Source organism: Narcine bancroftii, chromosome 1, assembly GCF_036971445.1.
Source record: "Narcine bancroftii isolate sNarBan1 chromosome 1, sNarBan1.hap1, whole genome shotgun sequence".
NCBI lineage: Eukaryota > Metazoa > Chordata > Chondrichthyes > Torpediniformes > Narcinidae > Narcine > Narcine bancroftii.
In genome coordinates, this window is record NC_091469.1 from 446,498,617 (window position 1) to 446,519,658 (window position 21,042).

General features: G+C 44.3%; 1 protein-coding gene across 13 annotated transcripts in view; it reads right to left on the reverse strand.

Annotated features, from left to right (window-relative positions):
* Positions 1 to 21,042, reverse strand: part of jcada (junctional cadherin 5 associated a) — a 206,910-nt gene that overhangs the window by 5,120 nt on the left and 180,748 nt on the right. For 12 of the 13 annotated variants that reach the window (XM_069914492.1, XM_069914491.1, XM_069914489.1 and 9 more), the window contains one exon: positions 5,228 to 5,418. The exons of the other annotated variant lie outside the window; for it this stretch is intronic. In XM_069914492.1, the coding sequence (XP_069770593.1) occupies positions 5,237 to 5,418 (182 nt within the window). In that variant the 3' untranslated portion in view covers positions 5,228 to 5,236. The remainder of the gene's footprint in view (positions 1 to 5,227; positions 5,419 to 21,042) is intronic. 13 annotated transcript variants of the gene reach the window in all.

Genomic DNA, 21,042 nt, shown 5'->3' on the forward strand with positions numbered 1-21,042 from the left:
TTATTGAGGATCCCTACCATCCATCACAGAGTATCTTTGACCAACTAACATCAGGAAAGAGGTACAGGAGCATCAAAGTCGGAACTGCCGTGTTCGGAAATAGTTTCTTCCTGCGGGCTAGAATCTTTAGAATCATCTTCGGAATCAAATTTTCTTGTCATGAAAATGTCACAATATGTGTAGTTTTGTGGAAGCGTCAACAGTGAAAACATTCATATAAACCACTTTACAAAAACAAATAAAAATAATGGATGAAAAGTCGAAGTAAGGCAGTGTCTTTGGTTCATTGATCATTCAGGAATCTGATGGCAGAGGGGAAGAAGCTGTCCTTGTGCCGCTGAATGTTCCCACTGGCTCCGACGGCTCCCGCCCACTGCCCCTGCCTTGAAAGGGTCATGGAGGGAGAGGGGTGAGTGTGGAGGTGGGTCGTGGACTGATGGTGTCATTAGCTTGCCCCTAACAAGCCGCTTGCAGCAGCTGTATATTCAGGCCAGGCAGAGAAGCGCTGTGCTCTACCAATTATTCTTCTCTGAGAAGGGTTGGAATCGGCGCCTCGGAGCTGGCCACGGCGCATTCAGAAAGGTATGTCTTTAGGCGTAAGGGCGAAGAACCTCTGCCTGGTATTTTCCCTGCTTGAAAGTGCCCAATAATGCAAATGTCTATCAGGGCTCCACCCATCTCCTCTTTTGTTTCCCAGAGTATTCTGGAATAGACCTCATCCAGTCCTGTGGATTTATCCACCCTTATGTGTTTCCCAAGAATATCCAGTGCACACCCCTCCCCCCACCAGATCCGAAATATGTGCTGTTTTGTGGATTAATTGGCCTTTGTGTCAGCGTGCTATAATAATTTCAGGCTGGACTTGAAAGAGAATGTCACAGGAAACAAAGAGTGAGAATGGATTTGGTGAGCTTGTCTGAGAGCTGGCATAAAGTTGATGGGTAAATGGTCAACTTATTTTTTAGACATACAACATGTTAACAGTCTGTGCCGCCCAATTTACATGCAATTACATCCCTGGTACGTTTTGAATGGTGGGAGGAAACTGGAGCCTTGGGGAAAACCCACGCAGACACGGGGAGAATGTACAGACAGTGCGGGATTCGAACCCCACATCCGGTCGCTGGTGCTGTAAAGGCGTTGTGCTAACTGTTCCGCCAACTGTTCTATCCCATTCTTCTTTTCTTCTCTCTCTTTGGCTTGACTTCGCGGATGAAGATTTATGGAGGGGTAAATGTCCACGTCAGCTGCAGGCTCGTTTGTGGCTGACAAGTCCGATGCGGGACAGGCAGACACGGTTGCAGCGGTTGCAGGAGAAAATTGTTGGTTGGGGTTGGGTGTTGGGTTTTTCCTCCTTTGTCTTTTGTCAGTGAGGTGGGCTCTGCGGTCTTCTTCAAAGGAAGTTGCTGCCCGCCAAACTGTGAGGCGCCAAGATGCACGGTTTGAGGCGATATCAGCTCATTGGCAGTGGTCAATGTGGCAGGCACCAAGAGATTTCTTTAGGCAGTCCTTGTACCTCTTCTTTGGTGCACCTCTGTCTCGGTGGCCAGTGGAGAGCTCGCCATATAACATGATCTTGGGAAGGCGATTGTCCTCCATTCTGGAGACGTGACCTACCCAGCGCAGTTGGATCTTCAACAGCGTGGATTCGATGCTGTCGGCCTCTGCCATCTCGAGTACTTCGATGTTAGGGATGAAGTCGCTCCAATGAATGTTGAGGATGGAGCGGAGACAACGCTGGTGGAAGCTTTCTAGGAGCCGTAGGTAATGCTGGTAGAGGACCCATGATTCGGAGCCGAACAGGAGTGTGGGTATGACAACGGCTCTGTATACGCTTATCTTTGTGAGGTTTTTCAGTTGGTTGTTTTTCCAGACTCTTTTGTGTAGTCTTCCAAAGGCGCTATTTGCCTTGCCGAGTCTGTTGTCTATCTCATTGTCGATCCTTGCATCCGATGAAATGTAGTGACAAAGGAAATGATAAAGCATGAAATAAGGACATTTTAGAGAGGATCAGTGCTTGAACACAGTGCCTGTGTGGTCTGCATCTCTGTTTCAGATTTGGGAACTTCCTGCAGCTGGTGGCCATCCACAGTGGCTCAATTTATTATGTGCTCTGTTCCTGGTGAGACAGCTTTGACACTTGAAGAAACAGTCAGATGTGAAGATGTGTTCAGTTTCTATCATGGCCAGTGGCGAAGAGGTAGGTGGTCTCAGCTTAAATGTCAAATGGTTCTTCTGCTCAGGAGACTTAATTGACCATTGTGATGCAAGTGAAAGCCAAGAGACTAAATAAAAACACAGGGATAATAAGTTGTGCAATACACTATGCTGGAGAAACTCAGCAGGTCATGCAGCATCTATGGGAAGTAAAGGATAACTAATGGTTCAGGCCTGAGCCCTTCATCGAGTTACGAGCAAAAAAGCAGGCAGCTTCTGAATAAGATAATGAGGGAGGAGGAGGGAGTAAGGTGCAGGGGACGAGCACAGGCTAATGGGTAAGAAGTCATGGGGTGGCACAGTTGGCATAGAGGTTGGCACAACACCTTTTCAGTGCCAGAGATTGGGACCAGGGTTTGAATCCCATGGTGTCTGTAAGGAGTTTGTATGTTCACCCCATGTCTGCGTGGGCTTTCCCTGGGGGCTCCGGTTTCCTTCCACTGTTCAAAATGTGTTCGAAATGTATCAAGGGTGTAAGTTGATTGGGTGTGATTGGGTGGCACAGACTCATGGGTCGAAATGATGCATTACTGTGCTGTATGTCTAAATTTTTAAAAATTCAAATAAAAATAATTAATTTATAAGTGCATGCTGATGTAGAAGAGAAACCAGCTGAGAAGCGATAAGGGAAAGGGAACTCTCTGAATATAGAGGGAAGGTACGGAATTGAGGAGCTGGAGAAAGGAGACAAAGATATAGGGAGAGAGAGACTTGGGGGAGGGGTTTAAAGGAAGCTGGAGATGTCGATGTTAATGCCATCTGTTTGGAGAGTGCCCAGACACAATGTTAGGTGCTCTTCCTACAATTTGCAGGTAGCCTTGGTTTGGCAGTACATGAGGTCATGGCTAGTGTGAGTATGGGGTGTGGAATTAAAAAGGTTGGCTACTGGGAGGTCCCTGTTATTTCAGTGTACAGAGCGAAGGTGCTCAAAAATGATCTCCATGTCTCCGATCTAGAGGAGGCCACAATTGGAGCACCGGGAGGAGTAGATGACTCCAGTAGATTTCACACTTGGAAGAACAGGTTGGGGCCCCAAATAGTGGTTGTGGAGGAGGTCTGGGTGGGTGGAGCATTTCTTGCAGTCACATGGGTAGGTACCAAGGGGGCGATTAGTGGATGAGGGAGTCCAAGTGGGACTGATCCTTTTGGAAAGTGGTAAGGGGAGGGGAAAAGATATTATCCAACACCTTCATCATAAAAAAATTAGCTGTGGCTTCATGCACTGCCAGACTGAGACAACCCACAAATTGGAGACATAACATCTCCTCTTCCATCTGGGTACGGACTGCATTAACATCAACTTCTCCGGTTTCTGTTAAAACCACCTCAACCCCATCATCCCTCTGTCTCCTTTCCTCTAACTCTGACTCTCTCTCTCCCCTTTACCCTCAGTCTCCTTTCACAGAGTCCAGATCAATTCTCACCTTTTCTCTTATCACATCCAATTAGCACCTGTTGGATTAGTCTGGACTCCTCCCTTTCCCATTCTTCCACCTTTAATTCAGGTGCCTGCCTGATGTTTGCTTATAACTTGAAGAAGGGCTCAATGTTGGTAATAACCTTTACTCCTATGGACACAGCAAGATCGGCCAGCATTTCTGTGTATTTTTACCTCCAGTTTAATGCTCGATTTGCACATTACAGATATGCCTCTGGAGCACAGCAACGGCAGATTTCAGATGCAGTGCAGCTCGTAGAGATGTCTGGTCAATAATGAATATGCACTCGTTCCAACAAAATAATAATGAGAATATTTTGTCACTCTGAACATAGTCACAAACACCTCCTTTTCAACCTATGCATTGCTTTTTCATTTCCTTTCTCATAGTGTGTGTAATGTGTACCCGATCACCTTCTCGTAATAATAGTCCATGATATTAACTCTTGCTTGAACCCTTTCGTTGGAAGTATTGCCAAGTCAGTTTCAACACAAGGATTTGGCAGCACGATGTGCTGTACAGCAGCCATTCTCAATGGGGGCCCTACTGACCCTCTGAGAGCCACAGTACTTTTAACTAAAGGTCTTGTTTCCTTTTCACCTCATGTAACATAAATATTTTTAATTTTTTTTGTGTAGCTGGTGGGAGAAAAGAATTGAAGAAATAGGGAAGGGGTCCATAAACTTCAAGCAGAGTCCTGGGGTGGGGGAGGGGGTGGGTGTGCAATGGAGGGGGGGGGAGGTTGATGCACCATCAATTACCACAAAAGACCGAGGTTGTAAAACTGATAGGATTTTATTGACTATGGACTGGAGCAGCAACCAATCTCATCGACTGATCACGGCAGGATGACTGGGAAGCCTGCAAAGGGGTAATGGGTAGGATCAATCTTAGGAGGCGTGTCCAGCTGTCAGTAGCCAATCACAGTATAACCCCTCCTTTTTAAGAAGAGTCCTGTGAGTTGAGAGAAAAAAAAAGCAAATATATACACATTTACATATTTTACAGGTCATGTCTGTCAGGGGGTCTCCTCTGCCGCAGCGAACAACGTGGTAACAGTTGGGACACCGCCGTGGCACCCTGGGCAGCTTGTGTGGCTGGTCTATCGTCACCAGGTTACATTTCACCAGGATGAAGGAACAAGTGAAGGGAGGAGGGAGTGTGGTGCTGGTGCATTATGGATGACAACAGTTTCTTGGAGTGGAGTGCAGTCAACAGCAAGTTCAGGGACCCCAAAATGGCAGTGGGGGGAGTTTCGGTGTTCAATTGTTGTCGGAGGGGCGCCCAATGGTGCCAAATCCTGGATGGACATCTGTGTCCTCCACCCATCAGGGAAGGCCATGTAGGCAAACTAGGGATTTGCGTGAAGGAGGTGAACCCTCTCGACCAGTGGGTCAGTCTTAGATTCCTGGCTTGCTTCTGAAGAAAGACCAGTCCTGGGGAGGACAGCCAGTGTAGTCCCTGATGCAGACTTCATAGGGAAGGCAAACATAGGTTCATGAGGCATATTGTAAGAGGCAGTACATAAGAGTGACCATATTAAGTGGAATATGTCTGGGAGGATCTCTTACCCCATGACCTCAGTGCCAGGAGGACAGCTTTCCAGACTGTGGCATTTTCCCTTTCCTCCTGCCATTCCATCTGGGATTGTAGCTGGTGGTCCTGATCATGGCAATGCCTCTGGCCAGCAGGTACTGCTGCAGCTCATCACTCATGAATGAGGTCCCCCAGCTGCTGTGGATGAAGCAGGAGTACCCAAAGACTGTGAAGAAAGACATTAATGACTGTAGCCATGGTCATGTCTGGGCAGGGGATGGCAAAAGGGGAGCAAGAATAGTCATCGATGATGGTGAGAAAGTAGACATTCCGATTCGAGGAAGGGAGAGGCCCTTGAAATCGTTGCTCAGGTGCTTGAAGGGGTGAGTAGCTTTGATCAGGTGTGCCTTATCCGGGTGGTAGAAGTGTGGTTTGCACTTGGCACAGACCTGGCAGTTTTTGGTAATTGTTCTGACTTCCTTAATAGAATAGGGTAGGTTCATGCTTTAACTAAATGGAAGGATGTAGTCACTCTGGGGTTGCAGAGGTTGTTGTGGAGGGTCTGCAATCTGTCTATTTGGATACTGGCACATCCCATGTGAGAGAGCATCCAGGGGCTTGTTAAGTTTGCCAGGTCTCTATAGGAGATCATAGTTATAGGTCGACAGTTGAATTCACCATCTGAGGATTTTATCAATTCTTGACTTTTCCCCTCTGCTTGTTATTGAAAATGAAGGTGACTGCCCACTTGGTCCATGAGGAGGGTGAAGTATTTGCCAGTGAGGAAGTGCCTCCAGTGTCATACTGCCTCCTCCTCAATGGCCTGGACCTCTTTTTCGACTGAGGAGTGGTGGATTTTAGGGGCTTGAAGGTGATGGGTCTGCCTGCTTGGTTGAGTGTGACAGCCAGGGAGAGGTCAGACGCATCCACCTGGAATAGAGTGGACTCATCTATCGCATGCCTCTCCACTTTGGTGATGTTGTTCTTGATATGGCCAAAGGCTGTGCGGGCTTCTGGCGACAGAGGAAAAGAGGTGGCTTTTACTAATGGGTGAGCCTTGTCCGCAAAGTTGGGGACCCATTGAGTGTAGTATGAAAAGAAACCCAGGCATCTCTTCAGGGGTCTGAGAGTGTAGAGAAGGGTCAGCTCCAGTAGAGGGCGTGTACGGTTGGGGTTGGGGGCAATGATGCTATTTTCAACAACCTAGCCAAGAATGGCTAGTCGGGTTGTCAGGAGCACACATTTCTCCATTATAAGTAAGGTTAAGGAGCTTAGTGGCCCGGAGGAATTTTTGAAGGTTGACATCATGGTCAAGCAGGTCATGGCTGCAGATGATCACATTGCCAAAACATCGAAAAGTGGCCTGCAATTTACAGTGGTCCATTTCCCACTGGAAAATGGAGACCCTCTTGGTGACGCCAGAGGGGACCTAGAGAAAGTGGGAGAGACAGACATCTGCCTTGAATGTGGTATACTGACAGTCCTCTAGGCAGATTGGGAGCTGGTGAAAGGCTGACTTGAGGTTGATTGTGATGAATACCCAATATTGTGCAATCTGAATAACCATATCGGATATGTGGTTGAGGGGGTATGCATCGATCTGCATGTACCATTTGATGGTCTAGCTATAGTCTTTGACCATCCTGTTCTTCATCCCATTCTTTACTATGACCATCTGGGACCTCCAGGGACTATTGCTAGCCTTGATGATGTCTTCACCCAACAAATGCTGAACCTCTGTCTGATGAATGATCTGGCCACCAGGATCAGTATCATCTGCTCCTGGTGGCCACTGGCTTGCAGTTGTGGGTAAGATTTGTGAACAGTGGTGTAGGGGTGATCCTTGAGGGTCGAAAGCCCACAGGTCATGCGCAGATGGCCATCTAGGAACTGTTCTTTGCAAACAGTGAGGGGGGATGGGGCCTATCGAACTCCAATGTAATGCTCTTAAGTTGGCACTGGAAGTCCAGCCCCAGCAGCAAGGAGGTGCAGAGCTGTGGCACGATGTGGAGACTGAAGTGTTTGTAAACTGTGCCTCCAAAGGTCAAAGTCACCGTATAGGACCCGCGGACATCTACCGTATAGGATTTGGATGTGAGTGAGAACTTATGGTTGACTTCAAGAGATAGGCGCTTAGCAGTATCAGGGTGAATAATGCTTTCTGTACTCCCGCTATCAAACAAACAGTTTGTTCCGCACCCATTTACCTGGACGTCCATTAAGGACACGGCAAGTTTGTGTGGTCCCTCTTGGTTCAGGGTGATGGAGGCCAGTATGGATTCACTGTCCGAGTCCAATGAGGGCCCTTACCCAAGATGGCTACCTTCGCTGTTCCCCATTGTGCCTAAGATGATGATGCTGGCTGCACAGTCCAAAATGGCAGCCTCCATGACTCACACATGGCGTCACTGGTCCACAGAGAGGATGGCACCAATTACGTTGCCTGGGGTAGCGGCTGTCTGGGTGTGGTGCTGCTAGGTTTCATGGACGGGTTAGACTGACAGACTTTTGTGTAAAGTCCCCTTATCCTGCAGCTAGTGCATATCGCCTTCTTGGCAGGGCAGTGTTTCCTTGGGTGCTTGCCCTGCACCCAGAAGTAGCATTTGGGGCAATCACACACTACGGAGGCTGAGGTCAAGTTGCTGAGGAGTGCAATCCATTTGCTCAAGGCGCGAAACGGTTCCCTGTCCCAAGATAGCAGTGCCTACAGCGGCCAAGTAGTTGTCTGGGTTTTGGAGGGCCACCTCCTGTGTCTCTGTGAATTCAACCACCCTTTTGTAGGTGCTCTAGGAGTTGCTGTCTCATGTATCCAGCCTTGATGCCGGCCACATGGGTGTCCTGGATAAGGTCCTCTGCATTCTGGGTGGCCATCGTGGCTTTGCTGATGCATGCCCTACAGAGGGCCCGGAGGACCTATAGGTATTCGGCGCTCAACTCACCGGGTCGCTATTCCTGGTGGCCAGGAGATGCCGTGCATAAACCTCGTTCACCCTTCTGCGATACTGGGCCTTCAGTGTACCCAAGGCCTCTACATATGATTTGGCATCGTTGATCATTGGGAAGACCAGGGGGTCTGACAAGTGAGAAGAGTAGCTCAGTCTGTCCTCGTTCATGTTAACAACGTTTGCAGTCACCTTCAGGAAGTCCTCAAAGCAACGTATTCAGAGATTGAACCTGTTCAGGGCATCAGAGGGTCAAGGGCCTATGTTGAGTCTCTCTGGTTTCAGGTATTGATCCATTTTCTTTGAAAAATATAGACAATAAAATTGATGCACCATCAATTACCAGAAATGACTGAGGTTGTGAAACTGATAGGATTTTATTGACTATAGACTGGAGCAGCAACCAATCTCATCGACTGATCATGGCAGGAAGAGTGGGGAGCCTGCAAAGGGGTAGGATCAGGCTCAGGAGACCTTCCAGCCGGCAGTAACCAATCACAGTATAACAGTAGTTATAACACCCACAGGGGTGTTAAGATTGAGAATGGCTGCTGTAAACAACTTGCCGCTGGGAGTTTTCTGCACTAGTCAAAAGATTTTTGCTTCTCCTCGCTCCATTGCCATGCTTCATCTTTAACAGTAGGGGTCATGTAGAGGACACGGTACAGGATTTGATGGGAACGTGGTGTAGGGTTCAATCATATTAAAAAACCCCTGCTCAGTAACAATATTAGATTTCCTGGCTTTGATGGTGGCCTCAGTTGTCTCCACTTCTGGCTGTATTCTACTTTCACGCTCTGGCTGATCTGAATAAATGATCTACTTCTTGATAAAGCCACATTTCCTTTGTTTCAGCTTGTCAATACAATCTTATAAACATTTCCTCAAGTGTTTGAAGGTTCTCTGTGGCTGATGCAATGACTATAATATTCTAATTGAATTAACACCATGACGTTGCTGCAGCACCTGTTCCACAGTGGCTGTGGATACTTCAGATGTTGGTTTTACAGTGGTTTGGTATCAAGGTCCTGTCCGTTAGGGGATAGAGATATCTAGCTTCACAAAAGTTTTTCTCCCTGCCAATTCAACATTGAAACCTTGGAGTTGGGGTCGTGTGGATGCCACATCACTTCATGCACTATTTAGTGTCATTCTGTCATCTCCCTGGAGACAGGTAGCCTTTTTCCATAATAACCTGTGCCACTGAACTTTACATGGGATCTTTTTACCTCCTCTTTCATTGCTTGCAACAGAGGACAGGGTTTATGTCAAGTGTAGTCTATGCACTTCTTCATTCACCTCATGAATCATAGTCAGAGCTATACAGAATGGAAACAGGCCCTTTGGCCCAACTCCTATATGGCAGCAAGTTGCTAACATGGGCATCCCATCTGCTCATATTCCTCTAAATGTTTTCTTTCTATGTACCTCTCCAAATGTCTTTTAAACTGCATCTGAACTGATCTAACAAAGCTTCTTGTATATGTTCCACAAATTCATTGTCTAGCTTATTCTGAAAGTAAATATTTATGTACATAAATTAAAATTTAAACTTAGACATTCAGCACAGTAACAGACCCTCTTGGCCCATGAGGTCGTGCCACCCAATTACACCCAATTGATCGACAAGCCCCCTGTGTCTGTTGAACAGTGGGAGGAAACCGGAGCACACAGAGGAAACCCACGCAGACACAGGGAAAATGTACAAACTCCTTACGGACAGCGCCGGATTCAAATCAGGGTCACTGGTGCTATAACAGCATTGCGTTAACCACTACACTAACCGGTTGACCTGGGAGGTAATCTGTCTCCCTTGTTTGTTGAGTAACCTCTGACACCCCTAACTTTAATTTTCTAATGTATGTCACATCTAATACTACAACCACTATTTATTGGCTAAAATTAACTTCTTCTTCCTGTTTACTGCTCTTCCTTGTCAACCCATTACAGACTGACCATCGCCCTGCAGTCCCTCTCCTTGCCCCGTCCATCAGTCAACTCCCTATACTCTCCCTGCTTCACCGGCACACTAGTACTGTTGCTCAGTCCTTGTTTAGTTTTCACCTATGCTCAGGCCATCCCTGTCCTCTTTTTAATTCAATTCATACATCCTACTGTAGATGTTTTGTTAATGAAGTACCTGTTGGACGGCAGCAAGTAAGAATATCTGTACCTGTGTACAGAGACCCTACATAGTTCATTGCGACATTGGGTTTTCGGGTCCACTTCATTGCATGTCGCCCTCTCCCTTTCAGATCCACTGGGGCATTCCAATGCCTCTTCCCTTTAGGTCTGAGGGTGTGGCACTCACCCCTCCAGTCCTCTGGAGCATCAGACTGCTGTATCCCTTTCAAGGACTGTGTGAAACTCCTCATTGGTGGGGAGAAGTCACTGGCCACTAGTATCCTGGGCCATTCTGCTATGTTCAGCTTTGCAAGCAGAAGCCCCCAAATCCCTTTACTTGTGACAATCATAACTTTTCTCCACTCCAAACTAATCTAGTTGAGCTGATTGGTTCCTATGACAACAGTGTCTGGGTTTCTTTTTTGGGTCACCCATGGTCGCATGGCCCAGACTCCAAGTTGGAGTTTCAAGCATTTCTCCTGCCATTGATCACTTTACTGTTCACACTATTGTGCCATGTTGCTCAGAAATCTCTGGATTTCACAGGCTTTTTCCACTGATGTGATTGTCCTACGTGTTTATACATTGATCTTGCGTGTTCAGTAGAATAGGCTGAATATACATATTTATCCATAAGTCTACACACCAATCTCTTTCTCAACACATTATGCAAAAATACACTGAATTTACAATGCCCTGATCAACTATATATTCACCCGCTGTCTTCCTGACTGCAGGTCCCAAACTAACAGCTCAAGAATTGTACTTTCCAACTGACATCCTGGCATGCCAAAGTTCACAACTACCATTAAATACCATTGTCACCGATGTTATGCAGTGAATACGGTAGACAGTTTGTCCACAGCAAGATCTCTGACTAAGAGAAACATGAATAAACACGAGTGTGAAAGAATAAATAAGAAAGTGAGTGGAAACTCAGATCTTCAAAACTCAAAGTTGGAGTCTGACAACAACTGTCCAAAGCTTTGGCTGCAACTCTATATAGTTAGGCTAGACTAGTCCCTATATATAACTATGCTCAGGCTCGACAATGCCCTGATAAACTTGCACAGCCTTGTCTACAACTAAACACGACTATGTTTCAGTCTTGCCTTTGCTACCAATGAATAAATTCCTGTCTACATCAGGCTTTGATAACGAAGCTCTGACTTGGGCAGGCACGCACTACATCTGTTCAAATCCTCTTCAAGACCAGGCCTTGGCTACAACTATACAACGCCTTGGTTACATTAGGCCCAGGATACAACTTCACAGAGCAAGAGCCTGCCTATGATATTGTCAATAGTTTTGGACACCTCACTGTAAATAGACCGTATTGGACTTAGAGTGAGTGAAGGATAGTGGGGAGACATTTAATAACGATTGGAAAACAAGTTATTCTTGATCCTAAAGGTGCCAGATGTCAACCCAATGGGGTTTCTTATGATGTTGGCTGCCTTTTTGAGGCAGTGTCTCTCCTAGACATCAGCAATGGAGGGGAGGTTGGTGCTCATGATAGAACTGCACTTTCTGTTATTTTCTGCATTCCTAGGCACTGGAGTTTTCAAACCAGCCTGTGATCCCACTTGTCCAAACAAACTACAATGGCACACCTGTAAAAGTTTGATAGAATATTAAATGACATGCTGAATCTCCATATATGCCTTAGAAAATAGAGGTGTTGTTGTGCCTTCTTCATGGATGCCTTGATAGGCTGGCCTCAGGAGGGTCCCTCTGATATGTGGATGCCCAAGAACTTGAAGTCACTGATCCTCTCCACCACTGTTCCATCAATGAACACAGGTGTACGATCCCATGACCTCCCCTTCCGATTATCTACAATCATCTCCTTGGTCTCGCTGACATTGTTGTTCTGATTCAATACGACCAGATTCTCAATCTCTGTTCTATATTCTGACTTACTGTTACCTGTTGTTCATCCAACAATGGTGGAGGCCTGTCCTGTCCCTAACTTCCCAGATGTGATTACAAGGAGCAGTTGGCATATCTGCCATGTTTATGTGCTGCATTGATGGTAATAATTTGTCATCTAGATTTTGGTTGAAGAATAATTAGCCAGATGACCCAGGAGAGTTATCCAGCTTTCTTTACCAGTGCTGGATCTTTAATGTCCATCAGGAAGGACAAATTCAAAAACTATTTTTTTTAAAAAAACAGCACCACCACCCTGTGGTGTGAGGTCCATGGGACAAATTGAAAAGATCAATTCTTCCCCTGTAGAACCTGGCATGTTAAAAGCTGAAATAAATTTGGGACTAGGTTCTTGAAAAATAAATTAATTATGCTTTCAGGTTTTGCTGTCTCCAGTGTATGGGAAGGAGAGGCTTAAAACTCTCTAAGTTAAGCCAGCATTCTCTAGCCAGTATTTGTTTCCTTGTGTCCTTCGCTCATGTTCAGAGAAAGTTTGAGGCAACGACTTATTTGAAAGAACTGCCTGATTTAATTGTGATTTTAAAAAGATTTTTGGTTGATATGCATGGAGCTCCAATCCGGTTATTGTTTCTAACTGCAAGCAGAAAACTGTTGCGAAACAGACATCAGATGCCTCTGAGAAGGTATCAGAAAAGCCCATTCCAGATGTGTCAGAATCAATGTCTTTGAAGCAGAGCAAAGGTCACAGGGCTGTGCGTGGAACTGGGTGCAAAGTGATGTGAAACTGCATCCTTTGTAAGATCACTGCCTTGTCTTTGCAGAGACCCTATTGGTGCCAGCTCACTCGGTTTCCCTATGGCTGGGCCAACCGACCCTGTGCTGTTAGTTCTATGAGTAGCTGCCCTCTTCTGGATACAATGGCAATGACACCGTGTTTCATTGTGTGAAAACAAAGTTAGCAAATCTCACAAATTTGCAGTCCCGCTCGAAACTTTAGAGAGTAGCCAACAAAAAAAATGGGCAGCTAGGATTGACTTTCGGAGGCAACAGTTGGACAACAAAGTTGAAGTAGCTAACACTGGAATATCTGGGTTGAGTGAAACACGAAAGTCTGCAGATGCTGTGATTGTAGTAAAAGCACAGAAATCCTAGAGGAACTCAGCATGTCTCGCAAAATCCATAGAAGGTAAAAATATGTTACCGACATTTTGGGCCTGAGCATTTCTTCAATGTATAAGCAAAGGACAGGATGTAAGCATAAAGAGACTGGACTGGCCAGGGAAGGAGTCCAGATATGATAGGAGGAGAGATGAAAATTGATTTTGACTCTGTGAAAGGAGACAGAAAGGGGAAAAGAGCAAGAAAGAGAGAGAGAGCGAGTGCGCTGAGGGAAAGACCACAGGGGGAAGAAGAAGGTGGGGGGGAGGTGTTTAAAGGAAACCGGAGAAGTCAATGTCAATACCGTCCATTTGGAGGGTGCCCAGACAGAAGGTAAGGTGTTCCTCCAGTTTGTGGGTGATCTCAGTCTGGCAGTGCAGCGGACAAAGCCGAGATATTCAACAAAATGATCTCCCAATCTGCGTCCAGTCTCTCCGATGTAGAAGAGACCACAACAGGAGCACTGGATGCAGTAGGTGACTCCTGTTTATTCATAAGTGAAGGGAATCTTCAGTTGAAAGGATTGAATGGGGTGAGGAAGGAGGTGTGGGCACAAGCAGAGCATCTCCTGTGGTCACAGGGGTAGGTTTCAAGGGGACGATTGGTGGGGAGGGAAGAGTGGTCAAGTGAATCACTGAGGAAGTGGACCCTTTGGAAGGTGGAGAGTGGAGGAGTGGGAAATATGTGTACCGTTGTGGGATCTTGTTCTTTCCTCACTGGGCCAGCTGACTTACTGTAGTTCATTTCTCATATTATTTAACTAGAGAGCAAACTTGGATGTATTAAAAGGTGTCCTGTCTATCAGTTTTCAACTTGGGTTCTATTACAGAGCTATAAAGTACAGAAATGTCCCTTCAGCACACCACCAGCAAATACAGTATTATTTCTCTCACATCCCCATTAACATAGAACATTAGAGAGCAGTGCAGGCCCTTCCCTAGAGCAGTAATCCACTCCAAAACAATCTCATCCTTATCTATCTTTCACCTATAACCCTTTAATTCCCTCTTACAGAAATTCTTAAACCCATCAATTCTGGGGCAACTTGAAGTAGCCAATTAATCTTCCAAACCAAAAGTACTCGCTCAATACTATACACAAAAGTGTTGGACAAACTCAACAGGGCATGCAGCATCCATTGGAAGTAAAGGGTATTCAACATTTAAGGCCTGAGCCCCTTGACAAGGTAAGATCAGAAAACAGGTAGGCGGGGCGTGGCAAGATGGCGTAAGGATCAGATGTGCCTTCCAGTCCTCTCCTGACTCTATCTTATTGTTTTGTCTAGAAATGCCCGTTAAAATTCTTTAAAAGTTTAGATAATTTCAGTGCTGTTAATTTAACTTATGATGGTACAATTGGTGGAAAAGAGCAAAAAAAAAATGACCACAGATCATCAAAAAACTACATTTTTCAAAAGTTCAAGTCTTGGAGCCTACCTACAGGAAAGACACCGGGACTCAGCGTGAAATGGATCCCAGGAGAGAGGTACAGTATTCGGATGTAGAGCTCTATGTTACATCAGTAGAGCCCCCTAAAGAGGGCGCCAAACAGCCTTTAGAACAAAGAGTTACTCAAAGGCATTTGTCAACTGTAGAGGTGGTGCTGCAAACTGCATCTCTTGAGATACAAGAACCTATAAACTTGATGTACTGGGAGAATTTAATACATTATGGACTGGGGAAAACCTCGGCCAGTGTCCTCCAGTCATTGCTGGAGAGGCTGTGGCTGGGGTTTCCACACACAGTCATACTACAAGGAAGGCAACCAGAATGAAGGAAGGAACAGAAGACCCTTTGGAGAAGAAGCAGGAATCTGTTGAGCCAAAATCTCTTCCAATTGAAAAGATTTTTGTGAATCTTGAATCTAAATTATCTTATACAATGCAGGGATTATCCAAGATTATGACTGAACTTGGTACTAGGTTTAATACTTTGGTGAAAATACATTCTCAACAGATGGCTGAGTTTGGAGCTTTTAAGCTTGAAGTGAAAGATAAATTTAATTCGTGTGAAGAAGATATAGATGAAATACGGGATCAGGTTTTTGATGTGACCAAAATGGTCGAAGACTTACAAACTCAAAATAAAAATTTGGTGAAAAAGATTGATTATTTGGAAAACCAATCCAGACGGAACAATATAAAGATTATTGGTTTGCCGGAAGGTATGGAGGGACCAGACCCAAGAAAATTTTTTACTGAATGGATTCCGCAGGTGCTGGGTCAAGAACATTTCCTGGAAGGTATAATACTGGAACGTGCTCACAGAGTCTTGCGTAGAAGACCTATTTCAGGTCAAAGTCCAAGACCTGTTTTGGTTCGTTGCTTGAATTATTACGACAGAGAAATAATTTTACGAGTGGCTATTAGAAATGCACAACAGAGAAAATCACCCTTGATGATTCAAAATAATCGAGTTTTCTTCTATGCGGATTTGAGTCAAGAAGTTATGTTCCAACGACGGGAATTCAATCCTGCTAAAGAGTTGTTGTGGAAGAAAGGTTACAAGGCAACCTTTAGATATCCAGCTGTTTTGAAGGTTTTTCAAGATGGTTGCCAACCAAAGTTCTTTGATTCTCCAAAGGAAGCTATAGCATTTGCTCAAGAGCTGCCAATTACTCAGTTTCAACAGAGACATAGTCTGCCGCGATCTCTAAGGAGACAAGAGATGGAAGAAAAGAGCCATGCTCCAAGAAGGAATGGTTGTAATGGTGACTCGGCAGTTGGAGCTGATTAAAAGAAGAGTTGTCCTTTTTTTTCTAATGTTTTTTTAAAAAAAAAGAGATATTAAATAATGATGATGTTAGTTTAAGATGAAGTGAGAGTTGGGGGAGAGAACTGGATAGGCACTACTTCCTGAAAGTCATCTGCTACGTGTGAGTTATCTCACACCCATTTTTTTTTGGGAGTTACCGCATTGCGCGGTTTAGATGGGAGGGGCTATTTTTAACCTCCTACCCTTTTTTTTTCCTTTTTTTTGTATTATTAGATTAAAGAGTGAAGGAGTTTTTTTTTGTTTAAATATAAAAAAAAGCATAAGAAAGTATTTGATTGTTTAAAAAACTAAAAATTGATGTGGTTTTTTTTGTAAAGTTTATTCAATAGATAAGGAATATTTGAAATTTAAATGTGAATGGGATGGATAAGTTTTTTTTTATATTTTTTCTTTAACTTTAAGGTGAAAGGAGTGGTAATTCTGGTGTATATTATTTTGCTATTTTAGTTATAGAACGAAGGGAATAATGGTGCAAGTTATAAATTGAATTGTACAATTCTTAATGAGGCTTGAATTGTGGTTTATGCTCCATTTGTTGAAGATATAGATTTCGTTGTAGATGTGTTTTTATTATTTGGATATCTGAATTTTAACGTAATGATTGGGTATATTTAAATGTGGTATTGGAGCTTTTATTGGATAACTATTCAAGAGTAAAAGGGAAAAATGGTGGAAGAGTACTAAAATTGAATTGTACAATGCTTAATGAGGTTTGAATTTTGTTTTAAGATGGTGGTTTATGTGACTAATATGATGTTAAATGTAAAGTTAGTTGATATTTGGTGAAGGTTTATCTCTATAGAGAAAGTTTTTTTTTCATTTTTTTTTCATGCAACAATTTTTTTTTAAGAATTGATTATTGTTTAAGAATTTTTGATAGATAATGTTACTAACTTTACTAATTTTTTATATTAAGTTTGAGTTAAATATATGTTTCATCTTAACTCCGTTTGTTAAATATATGCATTTAAGTTTGATTTAAATATGTTTTTTAAGTCTGATATCTTAGTATTAATTACTTTTCTTTTTGTTAGTATTTTAATCGGTTATGATTTTGTTTTTTTTTGTAAGTGGGTTTTTTTCTCACATATATTATTAACTTCATTAATTCTTCACTCTTTATTTGGGGGAAAGGGGGGTTGGACTAATTTGAGTTGGGTTATTAATGTGTAATAATTATTGGGGAGGGTATAGTTTATTTAGATTACTGATATTGTATTGTAATTTTATTATTTTATTCTTAATTTTTTTTTAATGTAATCCTATATGTTATTCATGTTATAAAATCTTAAATAAAGTTTTTAAAAAAAGAAAACAGGTAGGCACCTTAATAAAAAGGTTAATGCCATGTTGTGTGCATGTTATGTTTAATTACATAAAAGAAATGACTTTCATTTGCCTAAACCTACAAAAAGGTGTTGACCCATTGACAGCCACAACCTGCACTCAATAAACTGGTGTTCTGAATAACAAATGTTCAAACATCTAAGGTTGAGCAGGCTTCTTTTGTCATCCTGGCACAGAAACAATCACAAATGTTCTCTACAAATTTGTTGGGTATTGATCGAAACTGTTAAGGTGTGGCGGCCCACCACCGCAGAGATTGAGCTGGCATATTGCGTGGAGTGCGCAGCAGAAAACAGCAGCATAACGCATTGTAACATGTCCCTTAACTCAGTGAACCGATGCGGTTGAAAGCTGGAGCAGTACAAGACCATCAGCCCTAAAATGGCGCTGGCCAAGCTGCCCAGCTAACAGATCAATAACAGGCTGGGGAAGAAGAGTATTCACAGGCAAGAATGTTCCTGCCTGCTATTGTTATTCACGCGACTGATGTCGACCAATTAAACAAATTGCGGGAAATCCAACTGTATAAAAGGAGCCTTTCCAGCCTCAATAAATCTCAGAGCTTAACCTCCCACACTGCGAGTGTGTGTCTTTCTTTGTAGCAGACAGCTATAATTGGTGACCCCGATGGTTTAGACAGCATCTAAACCCAGCGATGGATAGCAAAGCAGCGATCAGTGCAGTCGGCCTCAAGCTCCCGACCTTCTGGACAGTTCGATCGGGCATATGGTTCAACCAAGCTCAGGCTCAGTTCCAGATTCGGGGCATCACATCTGAGTCTACATGGTACCACAACGTAGTGGATCCAGACACTGCAGACAGAGTGGCCAACTTCATCCACAGGCCACCATCGGAAGGCACTTACACTGCCTTCAAAGAGCTATTAACTGAGACTTCAGGCTCATGTGGCGAGAGAGAGGAACATAGCTGCTCCACCTGGATGGAATAGGGGACAGATCCCCATCAGCGCTCATGAATGAGGTGCTGGCCCTCCTGAGAGACTACGAGCCCTGCATTATGTTTGAGCAGGCGTTCTTGGAGCAGCTGACCGAGGACATCCAACTGCTCCTCGCTGACATGGATTTCAGCGACCCCCGGAAAGTGGCAGCAGGGGCTGATATTCTGTGGAAGCAGAAACAAAAGTGCTCGACTGCCGTAGGGCTCGTCACAAAGTCTCACAACCAGACCAAGGCAAGCCCTGGAAAGGAGCAGCAGGGACAAGTCCAAGGAGAGATGGTGCTTCTACCACCAAAGATGGGGCTCCAAGGCCTGCCAATGCCTTTTACAAAAGTAACAAACATTTCCATGGAAATGACAAGGCCAGCCATTGTTGATGGCCACAGCAGCTGGTCATCAAGAGAACCTCCTGTACGTATGGGATCGCCTTTCCAATAAACGATTCCTGGTGGATGTAGGAGTGGAGGTCAGCGTGATGCTCCCGACAAGTTTGGACACTGGATGCAGGCAAGCGAGCCACATACTGAAGGTTCCCAACAACAGCAGCATACAGACCTATGGCACACGTAGGTCCAAGCTGCAGTTCGGAGGCAGTCACTTCTTGTGGGAGTTCACGTTGGCCGCAGTGGAACAGCCACTCCTCGGAGCGGACTTCCTGTGGGCTCACAGCCTCCTAGTAGACCTCAAGGGCAAGAGACTTGTGCACGTGGAGATATTTGAAACCTTCGCACTGAGGGGTGCTGGGCTCCCGGCACTGCTCCTGGACTCAATCCATAGCTCGGACAATGAGCTCTCCAAGGTGCTGGCCAAGTTCCCGGCAATCCTTTCCCCTCATTTCATGATGGAGGTGCATCAGGCATCACAGCCTCGGGGGCGTGGCAAGATGGCGTAGAAGGAAGACGTGTGTTCCACCTCTCCCAGCTGGATCAATAAATACCCTTTTTTTATTAGTATAAAAGTGATTAAAAATAAGGTTTACAGTTATTTAAATATCAATGCTTTTTGATGGCATCTAATGTGAAAAAGCTCAAACCTCAGCTTCAGAAAAAACTACCATATAAAAGTGCGGAAGAATTGAGGCCTACCTGCATTGCTGAATCCACGGAGTCGTTGCTGGGAGTCTCCAAGCCTCAGAGGACTCCAGCCCATTCGACTTTGACTCTGGCGCCGATCCTGCATCCGCAAGATGGCGCCGGCACATTGATGAGTTTGGCCGTTACCAACCCGCATCCACGTGATGTCGTGCGCATGGGCGGCATGGCTGATAAGGGGACCTACAAGCCCGCGGAAGACGCCTCTGCACATCTGACGGCTTCGCCTGGCCTGCATGTGGCATCGCAGTCCCGGGAGCTGCTGGACAAAATTAGCATTGTGGGGGAGCCTGAGCGCCGGCGTCCTGAAGAGGTTGGGGTGGCGGCATTGGGTGTCCAGACCCACAGCCATTCAGTTAAAGGAACTGAGCTGACTGAGGAAGAAGAGGAACTTACCTTATTGGAATACGTCCAGGAGGAGGAGCTTGCTGTTAAAGAGGGTGATTCTCAAAAAGTGGAAGTGGAATCTGGACTGGATTCAGTGTTCATTGTTTTGGAAGGGATTCCTGGTCAAATACAGCAAATGCATAATATGTCAATAATAAATATCAACTCAAATAACTCAAGGATTTATGGAGATGAAAATAAAAATGAATACTTTGTGTGATGAAATGTCAACTGTGAAAAAAGAAATGACTGTAGTTAAAAGTGATATTAATAAATGTATAAAATCAGTAGACACTGTGCAAGATAATTTTAAGAAAATTGAAACAGCTTTTTCTGAGTGTCAAACTCAGGTAGAACATAATAGAGAAAAAATGGAAAAAGTGGAAGGCTCGTTTGTAGATTGGGGGATGCAGAAAAGAGATTTAATTAAAAAGATTGATTCGTTGGAAAATCAAAGTCGGAGGATAAATGTGAAAATAGTTGGCCTTTTAGAGGATATGGAAGATGCTGACCCTATAAAACTTTTTAAGCATTGGATCCCAGAAGTGCTGGGTAAAGAGTTTTTCCCTGAATGTTTAGAATTGGATAGGGCTCATAGAACTTTGAGAAGAAGACCACTTCCAGGACAAGCACTGAGAGCAGTTTTGATTCGTTGTTTAAAATATCAAGATCGTGAAATTATCTGAAATATACTGTATGGCAGTACAGAATGCAAGACAGAATCAATCTCCATTAATAGTTCAACGTAATAGGGTGTTCTTTTATGCTGATTTGAGTCAAGAGGTTATTAGAAGATGACGAGAATTTAATACGGCTAAAGATGTTTTGTGGCGAAAAGGTTACAAGTTTGCTTTTCGTTATCCTGCAATTTTGAAGTTTTCTAAGGAAATTTTCAATCTCAATCTTTTGAGAATAATCACGATGCCTTGGTTTTTGCCAACTCTGCCGGAATTGCAAAGAAATGGATCTTCTCCTCCATTATCTCCTAAGAGGAGAGTGAATGGAAATGGAAATGGACATGGGAATGGAAAGAATGGAAAGTATGGAAAGAATGGAAGGAAAGAAGAGATGACACAGAGTCTTCTTGATGTTGAAGATCCGGAGCAATCATTGGGCTTGGAATCATTGGGTTGAATATATGGACTATATTTGATTGTGTTTGATTAAATAATCAATA